Below are 21,771 nucleotides of genomic sequence, written 5' to 3'. Positions count from 1 at the left end.
TGCCCAGACTTTTGGCTTGGCTTTTGTTTCCACCCCCACCCCCTCACAAGGGACAAGTTTTCTGCTTTGAATTTCCAGCGCTTTTGAGCACTCTCAATTCAATTTTCACGTTAATTACACAGAGTCAAGGCAGCCGAGCTGCTGCCGAGAAAAATAACACAAAAATGTTGCTTCAAGTTGGCACTTAAGTCAGCCAACAACAATCACCTCGGCTTGGCGCACCTGTCCACCTGTTTACCACCCAAAACCACCCAAAACCACCCAAAAACCACCCACAAACCACCCAAGTCACCCACTGAAGGCAGCCGGCATCATGGCTTTGTCCATTCATTTCGGAGTTTTGAGTGCCTAAAAGGCATCAAAGCAGCGCTGAAAACTACGGAAAACTAATTGCAACTACACAAACAGAAGAATACACAACAAACCAGCAACAATTATATACAAAATTGAGGCTAAAAAACTTTATTAATTGCAAAAATTCCCCCCTTCCCCCTCCCCACAGTTGTATAAAATAGTTGAAATTGAGACAACGGCCAAAAGGGTGAAGAATGCGAGTAGGTGGGTAACTGGAGGTGGAAAAAGTTGACAACTTCATTTACAACGTTTGGGTCGCCTTGCCACAGCCCCACGCCCCCCTTGCCACATCCCAAGATCGTACCGGCATTGTTGCTCGCACCTACTTAACTTTTAATTAAAGCAAACAAAAGCCAAGGCGGTGAAAAACGGGGGTATGTAAGGGAATGAAACGGTATTGGTTGGAGTTGGAGACGGAGACTGGGATGTAGAAATATCAAATGACGGCAAGTGACAAAAACCGTAAAACGAAACGTGCAAATAAAATGTTGACTGTTGTAACAAAAGCTGTCTAAATTAAATGAGGCCACCAAAAAAAGAAAGGAAGAAAAATGCAAAAACGCCACCGAAAAGTGAGAGAAGGAGGGGTTATAGTGTCCTGGGCGCGGTCATTGTCACTTGTGAGCTTTTGTCTTTGATGTTGCTGCCTAAGTCTCACTTCCAAGTCTCCCTTCCTCGAATCTCGCTGAGCAATTTGCATATCATGATATCAGCTAAGACTTACACAATTGACTCCTCCTTACAGCGTAAGTATAAGTAAGTTTTTCTTAAAAAGTGCACTAATTTTAAATGGCAGACAAAATAGAAAAGTTACAATTAAAGCCTATTATCATAACAATGCGTCAGCGTAAACATTGGCTTAATAAATATTTCGCGCATTGTAATTATAATAACAAAAACATTAAATGATCCTTTGTTTTGTGTTATGTAGAGTAGTCAGGCAATTAAGCTTGGCAAATAAATTCATTTATTAATTGATTAACGAATAAAAATGCAAAAAAACATAAAAACCCAGAGAGGCTGTCTGAAATGGAATCCCATCAATTTCCGCAAATTACAAAATATGAAATATATAATAATGCATCCAATTAAGAACTAATAAGAGAAATTAATATTGCCTACAGTGCTAATAAGTTAAGCGGTCAGCCGCAAAAACGGGAAACAAAGACTGTTAAATAATTTGAATAGATTAATATTTAAATGCGTTTAATAAACAACTGCTGCTGGGCAAAAGCAATTATAAAATTTCTATAACGTGCATTTAGCCCGCAACTTGGATGAATTATTAAGCAAAACCAAAACAAAGTTACACCGCTGTAGATAGCATCTTTATTATCAGCCAGGACCCAAAATCATATCGCTTATGAGCTAATTACCCATACGCCATGTAGCCCATCACGCAATATTGTCCTCGAAATGTCGAACAAATAACGAAAATGAAAATGGCAATGGAAATGGAAATGTTGGCTGGTGTGCGTGGGTAACGTGTTTTCTGCCACGAAAACAAAAATTTTGTTTGTCTGCGACATGAAAAGATACGCAGCGCACACAGACATGCAAAAGTTATGGGTGAGGAGGTGGGGGGTGGGGGAAAAGGAAGATGGAGAGTCACGGCCGCAGTGCATGGAAATTAAATGGCGTGCCATTTCCGTGTCGTGACTGTCATTTCCGCTTCCTGTATTTATACAAATCACAAAGTAAGCCAAAAATACATGCCGTGCACGCAGAGCGCTGTGTGTGTGTATAGGAGTAGCAGTGTAGTTTTATGGCAGTCGAAAAGTTGAACAAAAATAAATGAACTTTAAATGTCTTTATGGGAGAAGACAACGAAACGCGCGGGCATAAAACTTAAAACGAAGTGAAATGGAATCAAATCAGCGACGAACGTGGCCCCAAAGGATGCGCATTCAGCAGGACATAAACTGTCAACATCTTTGACGAACTGAAAATTCGCAGCAACAGTGAGTTGAACTTTACATATCTTCGTACATATATATATGCACATTATATGGGGCGAGGGGTACAAGCCAAACGTGTCAAACAAAGCCAACGTGAATATAAAAAGCGAACCGCTTAATTAAATTGTTTGCGGGTATTAAAATGGCAAAAAAAAAAGGAAAGGGGAAATGAAAACTTGAGCTGGCAGAGCAAAAGGGCGCGGAAAATCGCGAGACACATAGAGATAGAGCAGAAATGGAAGGAAAATGAAAATGAAAAAGGTCAAAGGCTGTGCGGAAATCTCCATTGTGATGGCTTGGGATTAGCTTGTGACTTTCGAGTGAATTGTAAGCGTGTCAAAGCGTGGCGAAAGGATTAACCGAAAGGATTATAACATCTCAACTAAGGAGCTGCCGAGGGGGAAAACCACTGGGTAAATCCCAGAGGAAATTAGCGACTGCACATCCAGACATATGTTCAGAATTGGCTTCTCTCCCCAAAGAGGGTAATGCAATAATATTTAATAAAACTCAAATGGGATATGCCATAATTCAGTTTTAAAGGGGGGCGAAAAAAACTAAATTAAAATCACGTTAAAATAAGTCATTTAATAATGAATCACATTTTTATTTTTAATTAAATGCCTCACATCAGATGCTTAAGCCTTTAACATTATGCATACAAATAAATAATTATATTCAGCAATGTGACATTTTTTAACAACCATCAAAAGGATAATAGCGATTAAAAAAAAAAACAGAAAACAAAGAAAAACTCACTGGCTATGATGAAATGCGGAAAATGCAAAGAACTATAGTATTTGCACAGCATTTGCATCAATTAAAGCCAAATAATTTAAGCTTTATTTCCGTGAATTGAGGTCAGCAAAGGTGCGCGTGTAAAGCGCGGCAATATTCAGCAATTAATTGCATTGACAGCATTATGAAACCTTTGCACTCGATACAAGCTGACAGCTCTAGTAAATGCCCAACGGCCCAGGGAAGTGTATATATGTAGAATGTATGTATGTATGTATAAACCAGGACCTGCAGACCCACAAACCCACCTCGTAGTGTGTAGTGTGTAATGGCCATCACCGATGACTTGCCCCAGCCACCCGAACCAATCGTCCTTTGCAGATTGTCCTGTCACATGTTGCTGCGCGGCAATATTGCAATTAGTTTAGCATAAAGCCACAGCGTTCCACTCAAACAATTATGAGTGCTGTTCGATTTTTATTTTAGCCAGAGGCCGACTACCAGCCAGGTGATATGCACTAATGCCTTTTTAAATGCTTGCATTCTAGGCTAAAACTGAAATGGTTTTCAACCATTGCCATTTGAAAAAGGTTAAGGGAATTTCAGCGCTCCAAAGTTTTATTTATTTTTTAAAGAAAATATATCTTCCTAGTGCATTCATTTGCATGTTCAGGAACTGCAATAAAATAGTTTTTGAATACAACGAAAAAGTTACTAAAATGAATATGGTAGTAACTTAGATAGTAGCTAAAATGCCTTTTATAACGTATTGAATAAAGGCAGAATTCGATTGGCACTTTCGCATTCCGCTGGCATTTCATTGTCGCAGCTTTGTCTTTGATTCAATTAAACGGCATCGCCTTGCGGTGGCCCCAGGACCTGCGGCTCACATCCCTGTTGGCCATGTCCTGTTCGTGCATCCTGCTGCTGCATTCCTCGCCACCAGTGGCCACCGGCACCCCACTGCGTATGAGGAATTGCTGGCCACAACTTATTGGCCCAGATAGCGCCACTGGACATGGGCTGTTCGCGAAGTGTGGGCGTAGCCGGGCTTAAAACCGCAAAAAACAGTCTACAAAAAATGGGGAAGGCGGGTGTGGGGGATTAAAAAATAAAAAGAAGCAAGCAGTTTTGGGCCGCATAAAAATTGTTAAATGCCAAACGCATCAGTGGAAATCCCTACCAAAAACCCCCCTCCCCCGCCACTCACACCTAGCGAATGCGGCAGCAATTTGGCGCAGATATTGTTTAATTTATTGCATTTTACAGCAGCGGCTCCTTTTTGCTCCTGCCGCACGTTGTTGTGCCGCTCGGCAGCTGGGCATCAATGGCAAACAATAATGCAAGGAAATGGAGATGATGGGACCCAGGGCGAGGTCAAAGGGCTGCCCGCTTCGCGACTGGCAGTTTAAGCCTTTTGACAAAAGCATTTTCCGCCCAGTTGGGGGGCAGACTGTCCTGAATGTCCTGGATGTCCTGCTCCTGCTCCAGCTACAGCTACAGCTACAGCTGCTGATGCAGTTGAGCCGAGCTGGCCGAGCTGTTTGAATTTTTATGAAACTGACAATACGACATCGATCATTGGGGCTTCACAGCAGCCAGAAACGGCGACCACTGCAACTGTGCGACTCGCAGGACGCAGGACACTGTCAGCATTTACCGCAGCCGCCCATGGAAGGACATTCGTTATTGTTTTCCATTTGCACTTTTTGGTAGCCGTTCTGTCTGCGGTGCCCCGTTTTTTTGCGCACTAGCCAGCCTGCCAATGCAGTTATATGGCCATAGTAATTATTCGCACTCGCCTCTCCGCAATTTTTGCTTTGTTTCACGCGTTTTTTTTTGTTGGCCAGTTTTTGTCTTGATTTTTTTCGGCATTCCTTTTGTGCGCCGCTTGCAACTGCATTTAATGTTAAATTCAGCGGGTTTATTTTGCACTTTGTTGAGTAAACTAGCCAAAAAATGTGTGTTAAAAATTCAAACACACATAATACACATAATTGTGTGGCCCAAATCGTGCGTATGTGTGTGTGTGATTTATTGAGTGCTCTCTCAGGCAGTAGCTGACAGGATTTATGGCACTCTTAGCGAGGCCACTCTGTCATAATCCACACACACGAAGGCCAGGCAAATGCTCAATGGAGCGGCTCATTAAGTTGATTGAACGCTCCAATGTGGCCCGTACTTATATGCTAATTTCAAGCTGACGCTCGAGCAGTGAAAACAAAAATACCAAAAAACAAACAACAGCTGCAAAATGAAAAAAAAAAGAATGAGAAAGAGATGCCTGCGAGGTCGAAGGGCAAGCCAGCAAACAAGCTCATGGTGAAAGTGGCAGGCCGAAAGGAAAGCTGAGCGAAAACACTCTCTCTCGGGGGCACACACACTTACACACATACACACACCCATGCATATTCAATTGGACAAGTGCGTGTAATTGACCCAAATTGTGATGAAATTGCGCCAAAGGAGCACTTTCAGTGAGTGCGTTCAGCTCAAGAGCTCGTCGATTCGAAAGTCGAAGGCGGTCCAGGAGAAAGTTGAAACTTCCTCAACAAGCCATTCCAGTTCTGGTTCTACATGAACTAGACATAAGGATATTTGCCAAATAAATCAATGCATGTTGTCAGTTGTTATGATATTTTGTTTACCGATAAAAGGGTTAACTATACTATAAGCCAAACATGAAAGTATGTGCTGGTAAGAACAGTAAAGAAATAAGTCCAAATATATATTTTCAAAACAGATTTTAGGTTGAACTTACGTTTAAATTAAGCTACTAGTTCAGTGTAACTGTATCTCAAATTTATAATATTTAAAAAAGCTTTCAACAACATCTTACATTTACTTACAATAGATTTTAAGTTGAACTTACCTTTAAATTAAGTTACTAGTTCAGTGCAACTGAATCTCAAATATATAAATAACGGGTGTTTTTTTTAGAGGTATAGAACTTTAAGTTGGCATTACTGTTCAAGATGGCGACCGATTTAACAGCTGTCAAGTGATTTATTCTCAGTTTGGTTTGGCAATTCGTCATGAATAGACTCACGCCTGAACAACGCTTGCAAATAGTGCAATTTTATTTCGAAAATAATGGTTCTGTGCGGAATACGTATCGCGCACTACGTCCATTTTATCGTCGACAAAATCGTCCATCAGAGCAGTTAATTCGATTAACCATGGACCGTTTCGCACCGCGTTTACTCTTATTGATAACTCGCATCCCCAGAGACGCCGTACGGTGCGTATAGAAGAAGCTATTGCTGCTGTAGAGCGTAGCATTGAGGAAGACCCGAATGAGTCCATCCGCCATCGAGCACAGGAATTGGATCTGTGTCCATCCACTTTATGGAAGATTTTGCGGAAGGATCTTGGTTTGCGTGCTTACAAAATCCAACTCGTGCAAGAATTGAAACCAAACGATCATCAAGCAAGGCGTAGATTCGTCGAATGGGCCCAAAACGAGATTGCTGTTGTTCCCGATTTTCATAAGCGAATTTTGTTTAGCGATGAAGCGCACTTCTGGTTGAATGGCTACGTCAACAAACAAAACTGCCGCATTTGGAGTGAAGCTAATCCTCAAGTGTATGTCGAAACACCGTTACATCCAGAAAAACTGACTGTTTGGTGCGCTGTATGGGCTGGTGGAATCATTGGTCCGTACTTCTTCAAAAACGATGATGGCCAGAACGTTACAGTCAATGGTGATCGGTATAGAGCCATGATTACTAACTTTTTCATTCCTGAATTGAACGACCATAATGTCCAGGAGCTGTGGTTCCAACAAGACGGCGCAACGTGTCACACAGCTCGTTCCACAATCGATTTATTGAAAGACACGTTTGGTGACCGCCTAATTTCACGTTTTGGACCTGTGAATTGGCCTCCAAGATCTTGTGATTTAACACCGCTAGACTACTTTTTGTGGGGCTATGTAAAGTCATTGGTCTATGCGGATAAGCCACAAACGCTAAACCATTTGGAAGACAACATTCGCCGTGTTATTGCCGATATACGGCCAAATATGTTGGAAAAAGTCATTGCAAATTGGACGTCCAGATTGGACTACATCCGAGCCAGCCGTGGCGGTCATATGCCAGAAATCATATTTAAAATGTAATGCCACAAGATTATCTTTCATGTCAATAAAATTCATGTCAATCGAATAATCCATCGTTGTTTTATTGCAATTTAAAGTTCTATACCTCTAAAAAAAACACCCGTTATATAATACATAAAAAAGCTTTCAACAATATCTTACATTTTCAAAATAAATTTTATGTTGAACTTACCTTTAAAGTAAGCTACTAGTTCAATGCAACTGAATCTCAAATATATAAATAAATAATATTTAAAGGAGCTTTCAACAATGTCTTAGGTTTTCAAAATAGATTTTAAGTTTAATTTACATTTACTTTGGTAACAGTTTATTGTACAAATCTTCAAGAGAATGCATTTTGGAATTCCTTTTTTATTGTTGGCATTTTTCCATTCTGAGCAGTTGACCAATAATGGCATTTGTTAATCTTTGACTGCCAGTTGGTAAAGTGTACATTGATAATATTACAAAAGTTGAAGCCAGAAACTATAGCCACCAGAAGGGTCGCCTATAAAATACCCTAACTTGCGATCGATTCAACTCTCGAACCTTTTGGTTTCGGAAATCTTCTGACCGCGCGGCAGGACTGGCAGGGCAGAGCATTTGAAACTTTTGCAAGTTATCAACAATTACGCAATAACAGAAAGTAAACTCAAAGTTGCCGCTGCAACAGAGCGAGGCAGAAATAAAATAAATAAATGCTGGCAAAGCGAGCGCAAGGAGCAAAGCAAAAGACAAAGGAACTGAACTGAACTGAGCTGAACTGACGGGCAAAAACTGCAATAAAAAGCAGCTGCAAGTCAGCGACAGAACATTGTGATGCTCTCACTGTCCGGACTCATTTGCACTCAACTGCAGCTGCAGCTGGTGGTGGGGTTTTATTTTTTGAGGGGTGCTGGGGGGGGCAGAATGGGTTAAATGGGCGGGTGTCGTTTTGGGGACAGCTTAAGCACTGTGACAACTTTTAAAGCACCTTAGGAGCACAAAGTTTTCCCAGCTTTTTCGGCCCGTTGCTCGCAATTCGGAGTTACCTGCGCACCAGCTGCAACTGCTCCTTTTGTTTGAGTTGCTCCACAGAGCGCTGAGCAGTCAAAATGAAGGTATCAAATTAAAATGCGCTCCGGCAGATGAGCAGGATAACAAAATAAAAGTCGAGGCAACGAGGCTCATGTCTGCGCCTTATTCTTCTTTTCTTGTTCGAGTGTATATTGGTGACTGTTGCGCAGCACAAACTTTTCGCAGTTAAGCTGCTCCATTGTTTGCGACCAACTTGAATAGCGAAATGCAAAATATAGCTGGAAATATTGGAATATTCACTACAAATTAGTCAGCTAAGATGTTTCGCCTACTCGCATTCATTTTATTTGTTAACAAACACCCACGAGATTAGCCGGAAAAAGTTGCATTACCTGCAAGTGCTTTTCCAGCCAAACGGAACTGAACAATTGGGCTCAGTGTGGACTCAGGTTACGGGGTGTCGCCACATGTGTGGCATCATTCAAGGCTAACGATCTGGGAAAATAGGAAAAATCTGGGGAAAGGGCGAAAATTGTGTGACAGACTGTCCGCGCAAACGAGTGATGGTGCAACAAAAAAAATAAAAAAGGAAAGGTGAAGCGTCAGCCGTCAACGAGTCAACAACTAAACGCAGTCGGGCTAAAAAACAGCGGCGGCCATTGTCCGTTCAGCCAGCGCTCTTCCTCTTCCTTTCCCTTTCCCTGTCACGCCCACTTGCGCCCACTTTTAGGGTCGCGGACTGTTGACACTTGAACGCTGCCCGCTGCAGTTGTCGCATAATCCACACAATGCCCTTGCGCCCCTTTTTTCCGACTGTCCAAATGGGTGTGTGGGGTGTGTGTGGGGTGTGTGTGGGGTGTGTGTGGGGTGTGTGTGGGGTGTGTGAGATAGTATGTGTGTGGGGTGGGGGGTGGCCATTTCCAGTGGTGCTGCAGTGGTATGGCCCCTGATATCAACACGGATCAAAGCGGCCATCTTTCTTCTGCTGCACACGCACACACACACCCAAAGCCACACACACACACCCAAACCCACACACACACCCAAACCCACAGACACACACACACACAGAGACAGACCCACACAAACACTCGTGCAACAATGGAGCGTACCACGCGTAAAGCTTATCATCAACGCAATGGCCAACTGGCGAGGAGAAAAGCAGAGAACAGGAGCAAAAGCAACAAAAGCAACAAAAGCAACAGAAGCAGCAACAGCAGCAAAAGCAACAAAAGCAGCAACAGCAGCAGGAACAACAATCAACAACAGCATTTTGTGCTGTTGACACTTTGGATTCGAGAATTTATGCAACTTAAAAGCGGTCAAGTTACGAATTTATGCATGCCATGCATTCACTCCGGCAGACAGAGATGGCAACACACGGCCAGACAGAGAGGGCTAGCTGACGAGAGAAAAGGACAGAGATAGCTCAGCTGGAGGGCGGCAGCCATATAAATATGTGTTTGCATGCACTTTTCTTTTTGTTTCTGCCACTGCTGCTGCTGCTGCTGCTGCTGGTACTGCTGATGCATAAATTGAGCAACATCTTCTGGAAAAGCGCCCTTCCCCGACCCCTTCCCACTCCACCAAAAAAAAAGCACCGGAAAATGCCCCTTACAGACATATAGCCATGCAGTAATCTGTGGAATTGCCCAACTGACACTTGCTGCTTACAGCCGTTTAACCCGCCGCTCAATGGGTTAACACTCTTTATGAGCGAAATAAAAATTTCGCTGGAAATTATTTGCATTTTGTTGCCCTGCATAAATTGCACTTCATTTTGCGAAAGAAAGCAGCAGAAAACCCAACGGAAAGCGCCATTAAATGCGGCATTCGAAAAAGAGCACAAAATCCAAGAAAAGTAAGTGTAAATAGTTTAAGGTCCTTCAAAAAAGTTTCCGTAACTTAAAGCGTTGATCTTATCTACGGGGATTATATACTTGTAATGCAGCAATGATGGCCAAAGCTTTCAGCGGATGGCGCAGTGAAATTAGGCCAGGCTAAGAGGCGAGCAGTTCGCTCATCTGCGGTTACAGCCACTTGACCACCAGCGGCCAATTCCACTCCATGCCACGCCCACTGAGAGAAAATGCGCCCAAGTGCGGCCGGCGTCGCTCATCGCTGGCATTACATAATAAATTCCCAGCTTATTTGCATAGTTTTCGAGCGGCGGCAGCGAAGAACAATGCCCACAGCCCGCGTTAATGGAATTCCGTAATAAATTTCGCAACTAGCCCGGCAAAAGCTGGCCAAAAACGCTCGTTTTTTAGCTGGGCCATCCAATGACTCGGCATCGCTCGTTCTCACCCTTTTGTCTTAGAAAGCGCTGCAATTACAACAAGTGCCAAATGCACATCAACAACAGAACTAAAACCAGCCAGGGCATCCGAATCCCAATCCGTAACCGTATCTAAAGCCGAAGCTGAAGCTGAAGCTGAATCCAAGTACAAGAGTCCTGGCGAGAGTCCTGATGATGCCGAGTTTTCAACAACTCAACGACTGGCGGCTGTCGCCGGAAGCGAAAAAGTTGAGAGCGGGGAAAAGTGCTGCTCCGGTTGGAAAAGCGGAAGCCGGCAGCGCAGTAAAAGTCGCACTACTTCTGCGGTTGTCAGTTGTTTTAACAGCTTTGGAGGGAGGAGGGGGATGCTTAGATTGCCACGGAAATGTGCCGTCAATTTACGCCAAGGGCTTTCCACGCTCCCCGTTACCCGCCACCCGCAACCCGCTTTCCTTATCCCCAACCCCTTTGATTTGCACTTTAGGTTTACGGCGAACATTTTATAATTGCCAAAAGGTAAGCTGCAAGTCAAGTCTTCCAGTTGCCAAAGAGATGCTGCAGTTTTTATGCTCACTTTTGCCACAATTCCTTTAAGTCTTCGAGCGGGCGAATCGAATGGGGAAAATTGAAAATTGAGAAATACTCGTCAGCAACTGTCGAAAACTTATCTGATATCATATTTCTCTTTTTTTTTTTTGCTTTTTATTTCCCGTTTCCCTTTTCCGTCGCCAACAAGTTTTAAATTAACTTTTAGCCTGGTGGGGCACAAGTTTTGCTTAAGTCATTCGCATTTGATGAGTGTATTGTGAGAATTCTTTGACAGTTCCGACTGCAATTTCGATTTCTGGCATTTCGTACACAGGAAGAAATATTATCAACTGTTCGAGAGGCGCAGATAATTAATACAAATAACAAAAATGCAAATACTAAGCAGATTTTACATTCAAAGCTTTAAATATTTTGCTTATAAATAGCAATGAAAATAAATATGCGAAGGCTTAATACTGTTATTATGTGCTTTATTCGGTAAACAAAATATATCTTAAATATAAAAATTAAATTTTTTAGTGTAGAAAGAGTTTGCCTTGTTAGTTATTGTGTACATGGTTATCCTTTCCTTTTTTATATCATTTAATTCCCTGAAAATTTGCATGCTTGTTGTGCGTATTATTCATGTCATGTGCTAGTAATGAAAATAAATTTGAAATAATTTAATGCCAAGAAAATTTGCATTGTTGCTCGCAGTGGTCCTCAGAAGCATTTATGGGTTATCCCTGCACATAAACACATCAGCTACACGAGCACCTGGGCTGATAAGACTGATAAGACTAAGTGCACTGACGGGCTTCAAACACACGGCTGCAGGATGACCCAGACTATGGATGCGAATTATTACAAGTGTCACAGGACGAGGCGACAAAAATTATATACACACACGTACGGCGCATAGAATGTGTACGACAGCCGCCTGCCTATGCAAACAAACAAAAAAAGGGGAAAAATTGTTGAGATCCTGAGCAAAAGGATGGGGATGGGGATGGGGATGGGGATGGGTGAAGGAAGCACATCAATCACAAAAGAATTATGTTGGGGTAAACAAAAACATTTGTCATGAAGCGGCAGACAGAGCAGAAGTTGGGGATATGGAGAGCACAGACAGGGGCTTCAAATGCCAACGGATTGAGGACATTAGCTGGCATAGCTGACGGAGGAGAGGCCAGAGCTCCGGAGATCCCGAGATGCCGAGATGCCTGTAGTGTCAACTGTGGTTGTTGCCCAGGAGGAGAGAATAAAAAAAATATATCAACCGGCCACATAAATCTGGTCAGCTCAAAAAGGTGAATATGTGTGCGCCGGAGTTGTGGGGCTGTGGGACAAAACCTTTTGAGTAATTGCACACATTTAAAATTCTTTTCACACTTTTGATGCCCGAGGCAAGCAACTCGTTGGCCTCAAGAGTTGCCCCAGCTCAGGGGTCAACACTCGCCCACCTAAATGCAGTATTTATGCATAATTTCACAAAGTGCATCGCCGACTTCCGTTTGTTTGTGCCGGCTTATTGTGTTTGGCATTAGAGCGGCTGCTGTTCCTGCCCATTCCCCAGGACAATGGCTAAATACTTGCTGGCAGTTATTAAATTTTATGCATCTGCAGCAAGTAATTTGAGCTGAAGCAAACGCAGCACACCCGCCCCGCCTCGCCTCGCCACGCCCCGCACGTTTTTGGCCAGAAATTTGCATTTAAATGAGTTTGGCCCAAAGGCAACGTATCGAAACTAAATATTTTCCATGTTTGCGTGCCGGCAAGTGTGGAGCAGGTTATTTTTACAACTTATGCAACAATGCACACATGTACACAAATATTTTGCCAGCCCCCAAGAAAGCGAAGCAGTTAAGGCGCATCCTGCAGCTGGCTGGTTATCGTAAGTCCTTTGATGCAACACCATCCTCGGATGCATCACTCCACGAACTTTTCCTCTTAGGAAGTCTGCTCTTAAAGTATTAAAGTGCAATTGCCCCGCAGACCTCTCTCACCCACTCAATCGGTTGGTTGACAAATAAAAGGACGCAAAGACATGGAAAACATAAAACAAATGAATAAATGTTTACAAGCCAAAGGAGCACTAAGTGAAGACAAATTGTTTTTGGCAATTTGTAGCTGCTGCCTGGGATTTTTCTATTTTTCTAATATTTCCACAAATTACGTACACAATTGCTCGGACTTAAGATCCCAGATGTTGCCGAAATAACAAAATTATTAAGAATGCACACAAATGAGAATCAGGAGCGAGAAAGGGAAAGAGGTCCAAATTGCTTGCGGCTTGTCTGCACTCAAAATTGGCTCGAGTGTGGATTGCAAAAGTGACCAATTTTATTTGCAAGCATACCATATACGAGTATACTATATTATGTGGCATGTTGCCGGCAGGAAGTGGGCTTGCGTTGCAGTTGCAGTCCGTTTACTGTTCCAATGACCTTTCGACATGAGCCAGTCGAGCGGACGGAGGCAGCCAGCCGGAAAGCAACGAAAAGTGGCACAGTACAAAAAACAATACCAACGCCGTGCGAGGCGTGTTCAGACTTTCTAATACCTCGTAGTAGCTCCATTTATCCATAAAATAATGAGGTATTTTAGAGTGATTTCTATATAAATATTATATTAAATGCTCTAAGGTTTTCTTTAGTTCTTAGCTTCAGTTGCATATCAAGGTCATTGAAAATGCGCTATAATATTTAATATATAATATGTGAGTTTTATATTTTAGCCATCTTATTAACGCTCATCGCAGTTCTAGAAGACCCACATCTTTGGGTCGCCAAGCTGCTCGACAACATAAACGGCGACCTTTGACTGCCACAGACGATGGTCCAGGGGGGGGGAGTGATGGGCGGGTGTTTTGTGGGCTGAGTGGGTGGGGTGGCTGCAGCTTTTCTATTCATTTGGCCCGACGACTGGGCGCTCTGCGTTGATTTCCGTTTGCTGCATGTAAGAGTGCAACTTGAGCCGGCACTTGCACTCACTTGAGAGTGTGTGTGGGTGGCTGTGTGGTGAGTGTGTGTATGTGTGTGTGTGGAAAACTAAACTGTTGCCATGTGACAAGTGGCAGCTTGACGACAACAACAACAAAAACAGCAACAGCTACAGCTACGGCAGCAGCAGCAGCAACTGCTACAGCAACATCAACGTCAGCATCAATGACGCTCGGTGCGCACTTTGCCGCAAACAAAACGGGCAGGAACGTGCACCTGCTGCCGCAGCAGCAGCAACAGCAGCAGCAGCAAAGCCCGGGGATCGAGGATGCAGGGGGCAGGAAGCGAGTGGAAGAAAAATGACGAGGACCATGAGAAGGACTTGACTCACTGTTGTTGTTTCAAGTTAAAAACTGTAGAAAGCGCACTCAAAAATTGCCACAAAAAGGCAGCAACAGCAGCAGGAGCAGTCACCCATTTTAGCACTCAAGTAATGAGTCGCCGTCTAGTGCTGTTTAACCCATGCCACCGAACTCGCCAGACAGTTGCAGTCAAGGGGGTTAAGTGTTGGAATTTAATACACAATGCAGGCAGTCACCTGTGCGAATGTTTATTGAACCCGTGCCGTGGCAGTTGAACCCAAAGGCTGCGCAAGGCGCATAAAAGCCAAAGCCAAAGCCGAGGAATAGAATCATTTAACACGAAAATCCGATTATGAAGCTCGTACGGGCAAAGTCAATATCCATGTATTTATTGAGTGGAGAGAAAAATATACCACTTCGATTTGGTGAATTGTCAATGCAGCAACAATTGAAAATCATTTGAAGCCTTTCAAACGACACACAAAAGAAATTGATTTCACTTCTTCAATTTCTCTTCATCGCTTTTTTGCCGGCACTGCCTCTGCCTCTTGGTTGCCATGAGATTCGATTTAAATTTACACCAGGACTTGGCAGCATTGACGTCATCACAATTGTGACATCTTGGTCAACTGTGTTGGCTGTGAATGAAATATGCATGGCGAAAAAGGACACCCCAGTATCGTAAAGATATTTATATACAATTGAACATTCCACAAGGACATGGCTCAAAGGCTGAGGCGTTCGCCCCGATAAGTAGGTAATAAAAAGCATGCATAAGTGTCCCAGGTTGCCAGTTCAAAGGGACATGGTAACCTGCTCGAGAATAATGAGCTCTCCAGCCGCTCAAAAAAGTCGCCGACCCACCTTTGACCCCGTTCGGATACTGGATACATTGGGGGTCACTTCCAGCACATTAACCCTCAAACTGGCTTAACTAATTCTCTTTCGACTCGGCAATTCAATTAGCAGTAAGTCCCATGGACACACACACGCGCTCACAAACATATAACAAAAAAAAGGACGTTTTAATCGAATTTATGTGGCAGAAAACGGAAAGGGGAAGAGTTAATAGTGCTGCCTTTGGGCCAACAAAAGGCTTACCTCAAGCCAGCTAGATAGTCAACCAGCCAGCCGTGGGCGGATTTATCTATTCTATTTTGTAATTTTTAATTTCACAACTAATGCGATTATTCACGGCTGACGGACCAGGCTGGCAATAAAAATGGCCAGTGTGTAAGCCACGTTTAACACTCGGCTTATTTTTAGTTAGCCAAACGCTTTCTCTTCCACTCGCCGTCGCCGCCCTTCACATCCTCTGAAAATACGCCAAAACTATTCGCACACTAGCTGGCTCTAAGCTCCAACTTTAAGCCCTCCGATTGCTGCCAAAAATAAAAAATAAAATGGACTAGATTTTTATACGAAGATTTGGCACCCTTTTGTAAGCGAAAAATGGAATTAAAATAATAAAAGTTGCAAAATACCTGCAGAGCAACAGAGGAAAAACTTTGGGACTACGAAGAAAGATTTAATAATGAATTTCTATCTTTCATCCTATTTACTAAAGGTTCTATATGAAATCAAGCACTGTTTCTATATTAAAATACAAATTGCAATGCTTAGCAGTACTTAACTAAAAGTGCTAGAAGCTTAAAACTTATCACATGGATCTCTGAACCATTTCGCGTGTAGGCTCATTTGCTTTTGTGGGAAAATTGCAACCAAATGCAGTGAGGCGTGGAAATCGCACGGAAAGCTATGAAAAAAAAAAGTGGCGAAAGTGGAAAGTCCAGCATAAACAGAACTCATCTGGGAGTCAAGCCGTATTCCTTGTCGCCGAGACTGCGAATTAAAGCACTGCGGCGTGCCCATTCTCGGTTATGAGCGCTTAAGGTCGTCCATCCCACGCTTAACATTTAATTAAAAATTTTGTAATTACCGCCGGGGAAGTGGGTTTGCTCCGCTTCGCTTTTCGCGTTTCACTTTGCTTTGCCGCTGGCCAAAGATGCAGCTGTCTCGCAGCGAGCAGCTCCTTTTGCTCTACCAGCTACCAGGATGTGAACCCACTTCCGCGACTTTGTTTGTCTTGGAGGAGTGGCGCTGCACAGCCCAGTGGTTTCGAGTACGGCTCCTAGCTGGCAGTGCTATGAACTTGGCAGCTGACTTGGAATGGAGCTGCTCTCCATTTCGACCTAATTGATAAATGTAAACTACTTAGTGGTTCTATATAGCCCAAAACGAACGTGGCAAACCTGGTCATTGTCGTTAGCAAGCTGCAGGATTTCGTTCATTAATTTGTTGCAATGTCTTGGCGCAGTCAAAGTCTCGGCTCAGTTGCAAAGGATGCTATTGCTACCCCAATCCAACGTCTTTCCTTCGCATTTTACGCATTTTTCGAGAAATTCCATTGTGTTGCTGCACGTGCCAAAATGTATTTGGGCGCACTTTTGTGGGTGGGCGTGGCATCAAAGTGCATGCAAAATACGTGACATGCATATTGAAGTCACTTACTATTTATTTTTATTACGCAAAGCAGCCAGAACTTTTTACACATATTTTTCCACTAGTTCTCCTTTTGTTGTGGCAACTTTTCCCCCGGCAAGGTATCAGCGGCAACAGCTGAAAAAAGGAGGGAAAATGGGGAAAAGAGGGAAAAGAAACTTCACCAGCTCCTTCTGACATGTTTAATAAATGGCAGTAGCTGTCGGAGAAAAGTCAGAGTTTTTGTTTTAACCTTCATGGAAACTTTACAAAAGTGAAGATTCAATACCTCTTATGTGGGCTCATTAAATTAGAAAATGTTTAACATTCAACCATTAGGCAAAAATTAACAAATTTATGGAATCCAATGAATCTGATTTCTATTTGAACATTCACATTGCCATGTTGCATGTCTACCTGTGAATTATGCAACTGCTTATCATAGGACTAATTACCATTAAAGCCAACTTCCAACGAAATCAAATTTCGGCACAAAAAAAATGGAAAGCCATAACAGCGAAAACATGTTTCATGGAAATGCGAAATTTTCATTAAACCTCACAAATTGATGGGCTGAGAAATAGGAAAATAGCATCGCAATTATGCAGCAGAAGTTGACAGGAATAGAAGCGACAGGCCGGGTCAGCCGAGGACACAGTTTAGCACCTAGCTATGACCATAAAAATTTGTAATTTTCCCCAACACATATTTCCTTTTTGGCAACCGTCCAAAGTATGCAGCGTGAAAAGAAAGGGGCCAAAAAAAACCGAAAAAAGAAAATTGTGTTCAGGCCGTAAATAACCAAAGTAAACAACGCGACAAGCGGTTTGGCGGAGAAGGAGGTCGCTGGCAAAAGAGCAGACAAAGTCCCGGCCGCAAAAGCCAAAACTCACTGCGAATGCGAATGTGAATATTCTTGGAATTTTCATTTGTTGTCTACAGTTGCATGGGGTTGCATAGTTAGGAATGTCTTTTCTCCAAATATAAAAAAAAAACGAAAAAAAAGAAGAACAAACACAAAAACTATAGCCGAAGCAAAGCAAACCATTGCAAACTAAAACCCCATTGCCTCCCACTGTCAACGCAATTTGTCGCTTTGTGTTGCTCCTGCCGCTGCAGTTGTCGCTTCATTTTTGCAACAAAAGTGTTGCAAAATATGTTGACAGGAAATGTTATGCGAATTTCACTGCGTACAAAATGAAATTTACGTGAAACTTTATTTAGTTGTGCCGGAAAAGCTTTGGTGGCCGGCCTTTAAAATGTTGTAAAAGTAAATAATTGCCAATTCAAATCAATCGCTGAGCTCACTTCCGAGTTTTGAGACTCAATTAAATGCACGACAGACAGATCGCATACTCATCGGGTTCATATTGTATACAGTAACCAGTTGCCCGCAATTAATTAGCTAACTAGATACAGATAAGCTAGTTGCCATAAATTAACCGCCAGCCAGTCTGTATAAAATTCAGAACCGCCTTTCTGCGGGTAACAGTTTATCGTGAGGTGCTACTGTGCTAGGAAAACCCATGTCCGTATTTATCTTGAAGCAGATTCTGCGAATTGTTAGATAATGTTCAGGCTAGGGCTACTATGCATCTCGGCTATCAGCGTGGTCTCTATACAGGTAATAACTCCTGAGAACTGTTCCAAATGGCAGTTACTAGCAAAGTTTGGTTGGTTTTCATTATAGAGTCTGTCTCTGCTGGAGGAAAGCAACGTGTCGGATTGTCTGGCCAGCAATAACATCAGCCAGGCTGAGTTCCAAGAACTGATAGATCGCAGCTCCGAAGAGGATGATCTCGAGAACACCGAGTGGAGATACAAGTGTTTCATCCACTGCCTAGCGGAGAAGGGAAGTCTGCTGGACTCCAATGGCTATTTGGATGTGGAGCGAATCGATCAATTGGAGCCCGTGAGCGATGAACTGCGAGAGATACTCTACGACTGCAAGAAGATCTACGACCAGGAGGAAGACAAGTGCGAATATGCCTTTAGGATGGTGATTTGTGTTACGGATAGTTTCGAGAGCGATGAAGTCACCGAAGCGGTGAAAAATACGAACAAATTAAACGAATAATCGAGCGAAAACTGGTCAAGCAACTTAAACGCAATTGTTTGAGGCCAGTGGGAAATTCACAATCAACTGTTTAGTTTCATTTCTACAATGTTCATCTACAGACTTGTATTTATTGCGCCTCTGATATTACTGCTCAGCTTGGCTAAGGTGGGATTGATATTTATATTTAGCTTTTAGTTTAGCTTTTGGTTTATTTGTGACAAACTTTATAGGCTCGCCACCCCTTTGACATATTTCACTGGAACTGGAACGACTTTCAGGAGTGTCTACAAGTTAATAATATTACCATAGGGGAATATGAGAAGTACGCGCGACTCGAGACTCTGGACTATCTGCTCAACGAAAAAGTCGACTTGAGGTACAAGTGCAATATTAAATGCCAGCTAGAAAGAGATTCAACGAAATGGTTGAATGCTCAGGGTAAAATGGATTTGGATTTGATGAATACCACCTCTAAGGCATCGAAATCCATTACCAAGTGCATGGAGAAGGCACCCGAAGAACCTTGTGCCTACAGTTTCAGACTGGTGATGTGTGCATTTAAGGCCGGCCATCCCGTGATTGAATCAGAATAATTGTCAATTATTTACTATAAATATGTGGAAACAAGGAAATTACTACAATTTTCACACATTACTCGCAAGAATGTGTCTATTTTAAAAACGAGTGATTTGTAGAGTTTATATACTAACCAAAATTAAACTGCAATTGATATTAGAGCTCTGTTAACTCAACGAGTAATTAGTTTTAAGTGAAACAAAAAGTGATCTTCAATTAAAAGTACATAAAACCGAGGAAAAATATTGACGCTTGCCCAACTAATTATTGATTTATAAGCTCACAAAACTATATATACACATGTATAATTCTGAAAAACAGGTCTTTCCACTTGTTGCACTTGTTTTAAATAGGTGGGAAAACCGATCTGAATCAGTTCAGTCTGAAGCTAACAATGTTTATCACTAGACTTGCCATTTTTGTGCTTCTTATCGTTTCGATTAGCCAAGCAAAGATTAGATACACAAACTAAACCTTATTCGATTGACAAATTACATACCTTTTAGGAAAACCAACCCTTTGACTTCTTCGAAGGAACCTTTGACGATTTTGCTGATTGTCTAAAAATCAATAATATTACCATTGGCGAGTATGAAAAGTTCGACGATAGCAATAATTTGGATAATGTCCTCAGGGAAAATGTCGAACTGAAGTACAAGTGCAACATCAAGTGTCAACTGGAAAGGGAGCCAACCAAATGGCTAAATGCTCGAGGGGAACTCGATCTGAAGGCAATGAAGGCAACCAGTAAGGCAGCGGAATCGATATCAAAGTGCATGGAAAAGGCTCCCAAGCAGTCCTGCGCCTACGTCTATAAACTGGTAATATGTGCATTTAAGGCTGGACATCCCGCCATCAAATTCAAATCATATGACCACATACCAGAGGAAACCGCAGCACCTGCAGCAGAACATCAGGATTATCTGGATGATTTGGATACCCTCGATTTGTAAATAACAAAACAGTGTCGCCATAGTCACTACAATATAAAAAATGTTAATTTGCGGGCTTATTAGCATAATTAATTAAAATTGCACGAGGCGTGCCGCAGGGCGCTGAAATCAAATCAAACCGATACGAATGGAATTCAATTAATTGCTTTGACCTGAAAACACGCAGCAGGTTAACACATAACCATAATAATTGATTCGTTGCAAATCAGGTAGATGCCTTACAATCTGATAGCGTGAGTAGAAACTTGCCTTAATTCTCAGGACCTGCCTCCGATTTGTGTGTGTGTGTGTGTGTGCGATTTTTTTTTGTCGCTGCCGAGCAGGAAAAAACATTTTCCCCCACACAATGCGATTCCGTTACAGTTTTCCACGGGGCGTATGAGTGTTTATTTGTGTGCGACTTTTTGTCGCTTTCCTTTGTGCCGGCAGGCGAATGCAACGGAAGTTGTCATGTTGCATTGTTGCAGCTGCTGTTGATGCCGCTGCCATTGTTATTTCGTGAGTATGGGGCTTCGGGGGCTTCGGGTGCTTCGGGGATCGGGGATCAGGGATAGGCATGGCCTGAAAGAAAAGACGAACGTGCAACGCCCACACACTTGACTGGTCCGCTCTGCCACCTCTCGGCTTTCGATTGTCAGCTCAACTTAACGCCCGTCGCCGAGGGGCGTGGCACATTAGTGGCAACAGCACGGCGATACAGCGACAACAACAAAAAGAACAACAAAAATTGCAAAAATAAAGCGAAGAACAGAAAAACCAGCGAATACATGATTGTCAACACGCACACTCCCAACGACCGGGGCAGCGACAACACGGCGTATGAGTAATATGTCTGGCTGCCTCGCTGGCGGTGCTGCCTGCACCATGTCAACATGCAAAACAACAATGGGGCGGAAGTGCATTGTAAACGTACCGAGAGCGAACACTGCCACCCATATACTCGTATACCGCCTGGAATTGCCACCTCTCGATGGGTGAGTGCAATTATAATTTGGTAAATCGACGGAAGTTCGGATAAACATACGCAAAACGTTTGCCAGCTCTGGCCGACAAGGATGAAAAAGACGAACATGGTTCAAGCCGCAGGCCAATGAGTTTTTGCCTTGATGGTGGCAACACCTGAAAATATTTGGTAGAAACTTGTACTGGTATATTTAAAAACATAGGAAAATACTTAACATGAAGTGAAAATGTATCAAATATATATGGAACTTAAGTGAAATGAAAATGTATCAAATATATATATATGGAACTTAACATACCTGAGCTTGAGTATAAAGTCTGATAAAATGTGTGGCAAGCTTTGAATAAAATCAAAAATATGTCTATCATTTACCATTTAAAATAAGTATAGTACTCTTTTTTTTGGTACACAAAAACTTTAAAAACCTATTTGTTGCTTTATTTTATTTTTATGTCTTTAGTT

The 21,771-nt window shown here is 42.6% G+C and overlaps 3 protein-coding genes across 3 annotated transcripts; all 3 read left to right on the top strand.

Annotated features, from left to right (window-relative positions):
• The first annotated feature begins 18,227 nt into the window (after positions 1–18,227).
• Positions 18,228–18,900, top strand: LOC122612914 (general odorant-binding protein 57c). Its single transcript, XM_043786792.1, has 2 exons — positions 18,228–18,381; positions 18,448–18,900. The coding sequence occupies exons 1-2, from the start codon at positions 18,328–18,330 to the stop codon at positions 18,832–18,834; spliced, it is 441 nt and encodes a 146-aa protein (XP_043642727.1). The 5' UTR covers positions 18,228–18,327; the 3' UTR covers positions 18,835–18,900.
• On the top strand, positions 18,841–19,625 carry LOC122612916 (general odorant-binding protein 57b). Its single transcript, XM_043786794.1, has 2 exons — positions 18,841–18,981; positions 19,047–19,625. The coding sequence occupies exons 1-2, from the start codon at positions 18,922–18,924 to the stop codon at positions 19,407–19,409; spliced, it is 423 nt and encodes a 140-aa protein (XP_043642729.1). The 5' UTR covers positions 18,841–18,921; the 3' UTR covers positions 19,410–19,625.
• Positions 19,626–19,771: 146 nt separating this feature from the next.
• Positions 19,772–20,467, top strand: LOC122612917 (general odorant-binding protein 57a). The gene is made up of 2 exons (XM_043786795.1): positions 19,772–19,844; positions 19,897–20,467. Exons 1-2 carry the CDS (start codon positions 19,787–19,789, stop codon positions 20,343–20,345), a joined length of 507 nt encoding a protein of 168 aa, XP_043642730.1. The 5' UTR covers positions 19,772–19,786; the 3' UTR covers positions 20,346–20,467.
• Positions 20,468–21,771: the final 1,304 nt, after the last annotated feature.

The sequence above is a fragment of the Drosophila teissieri genome, chromosome 2R (assembly GCF_016746235.2).
Source record: "Drosophila teissieri strain GT53w chromosome 2R, Prin_Dtei_1.1, whole genome shotgun sequence".
Lineage (NCBI taxonomy): Eukaryota > Metazoa > Arthropoda > Insecta > Diptera > Drosophilidae > Drosophila > Drosophila teissieri.
This window is presented reverse-complemented; position numbering and strand designations above follow the sequence as displayed.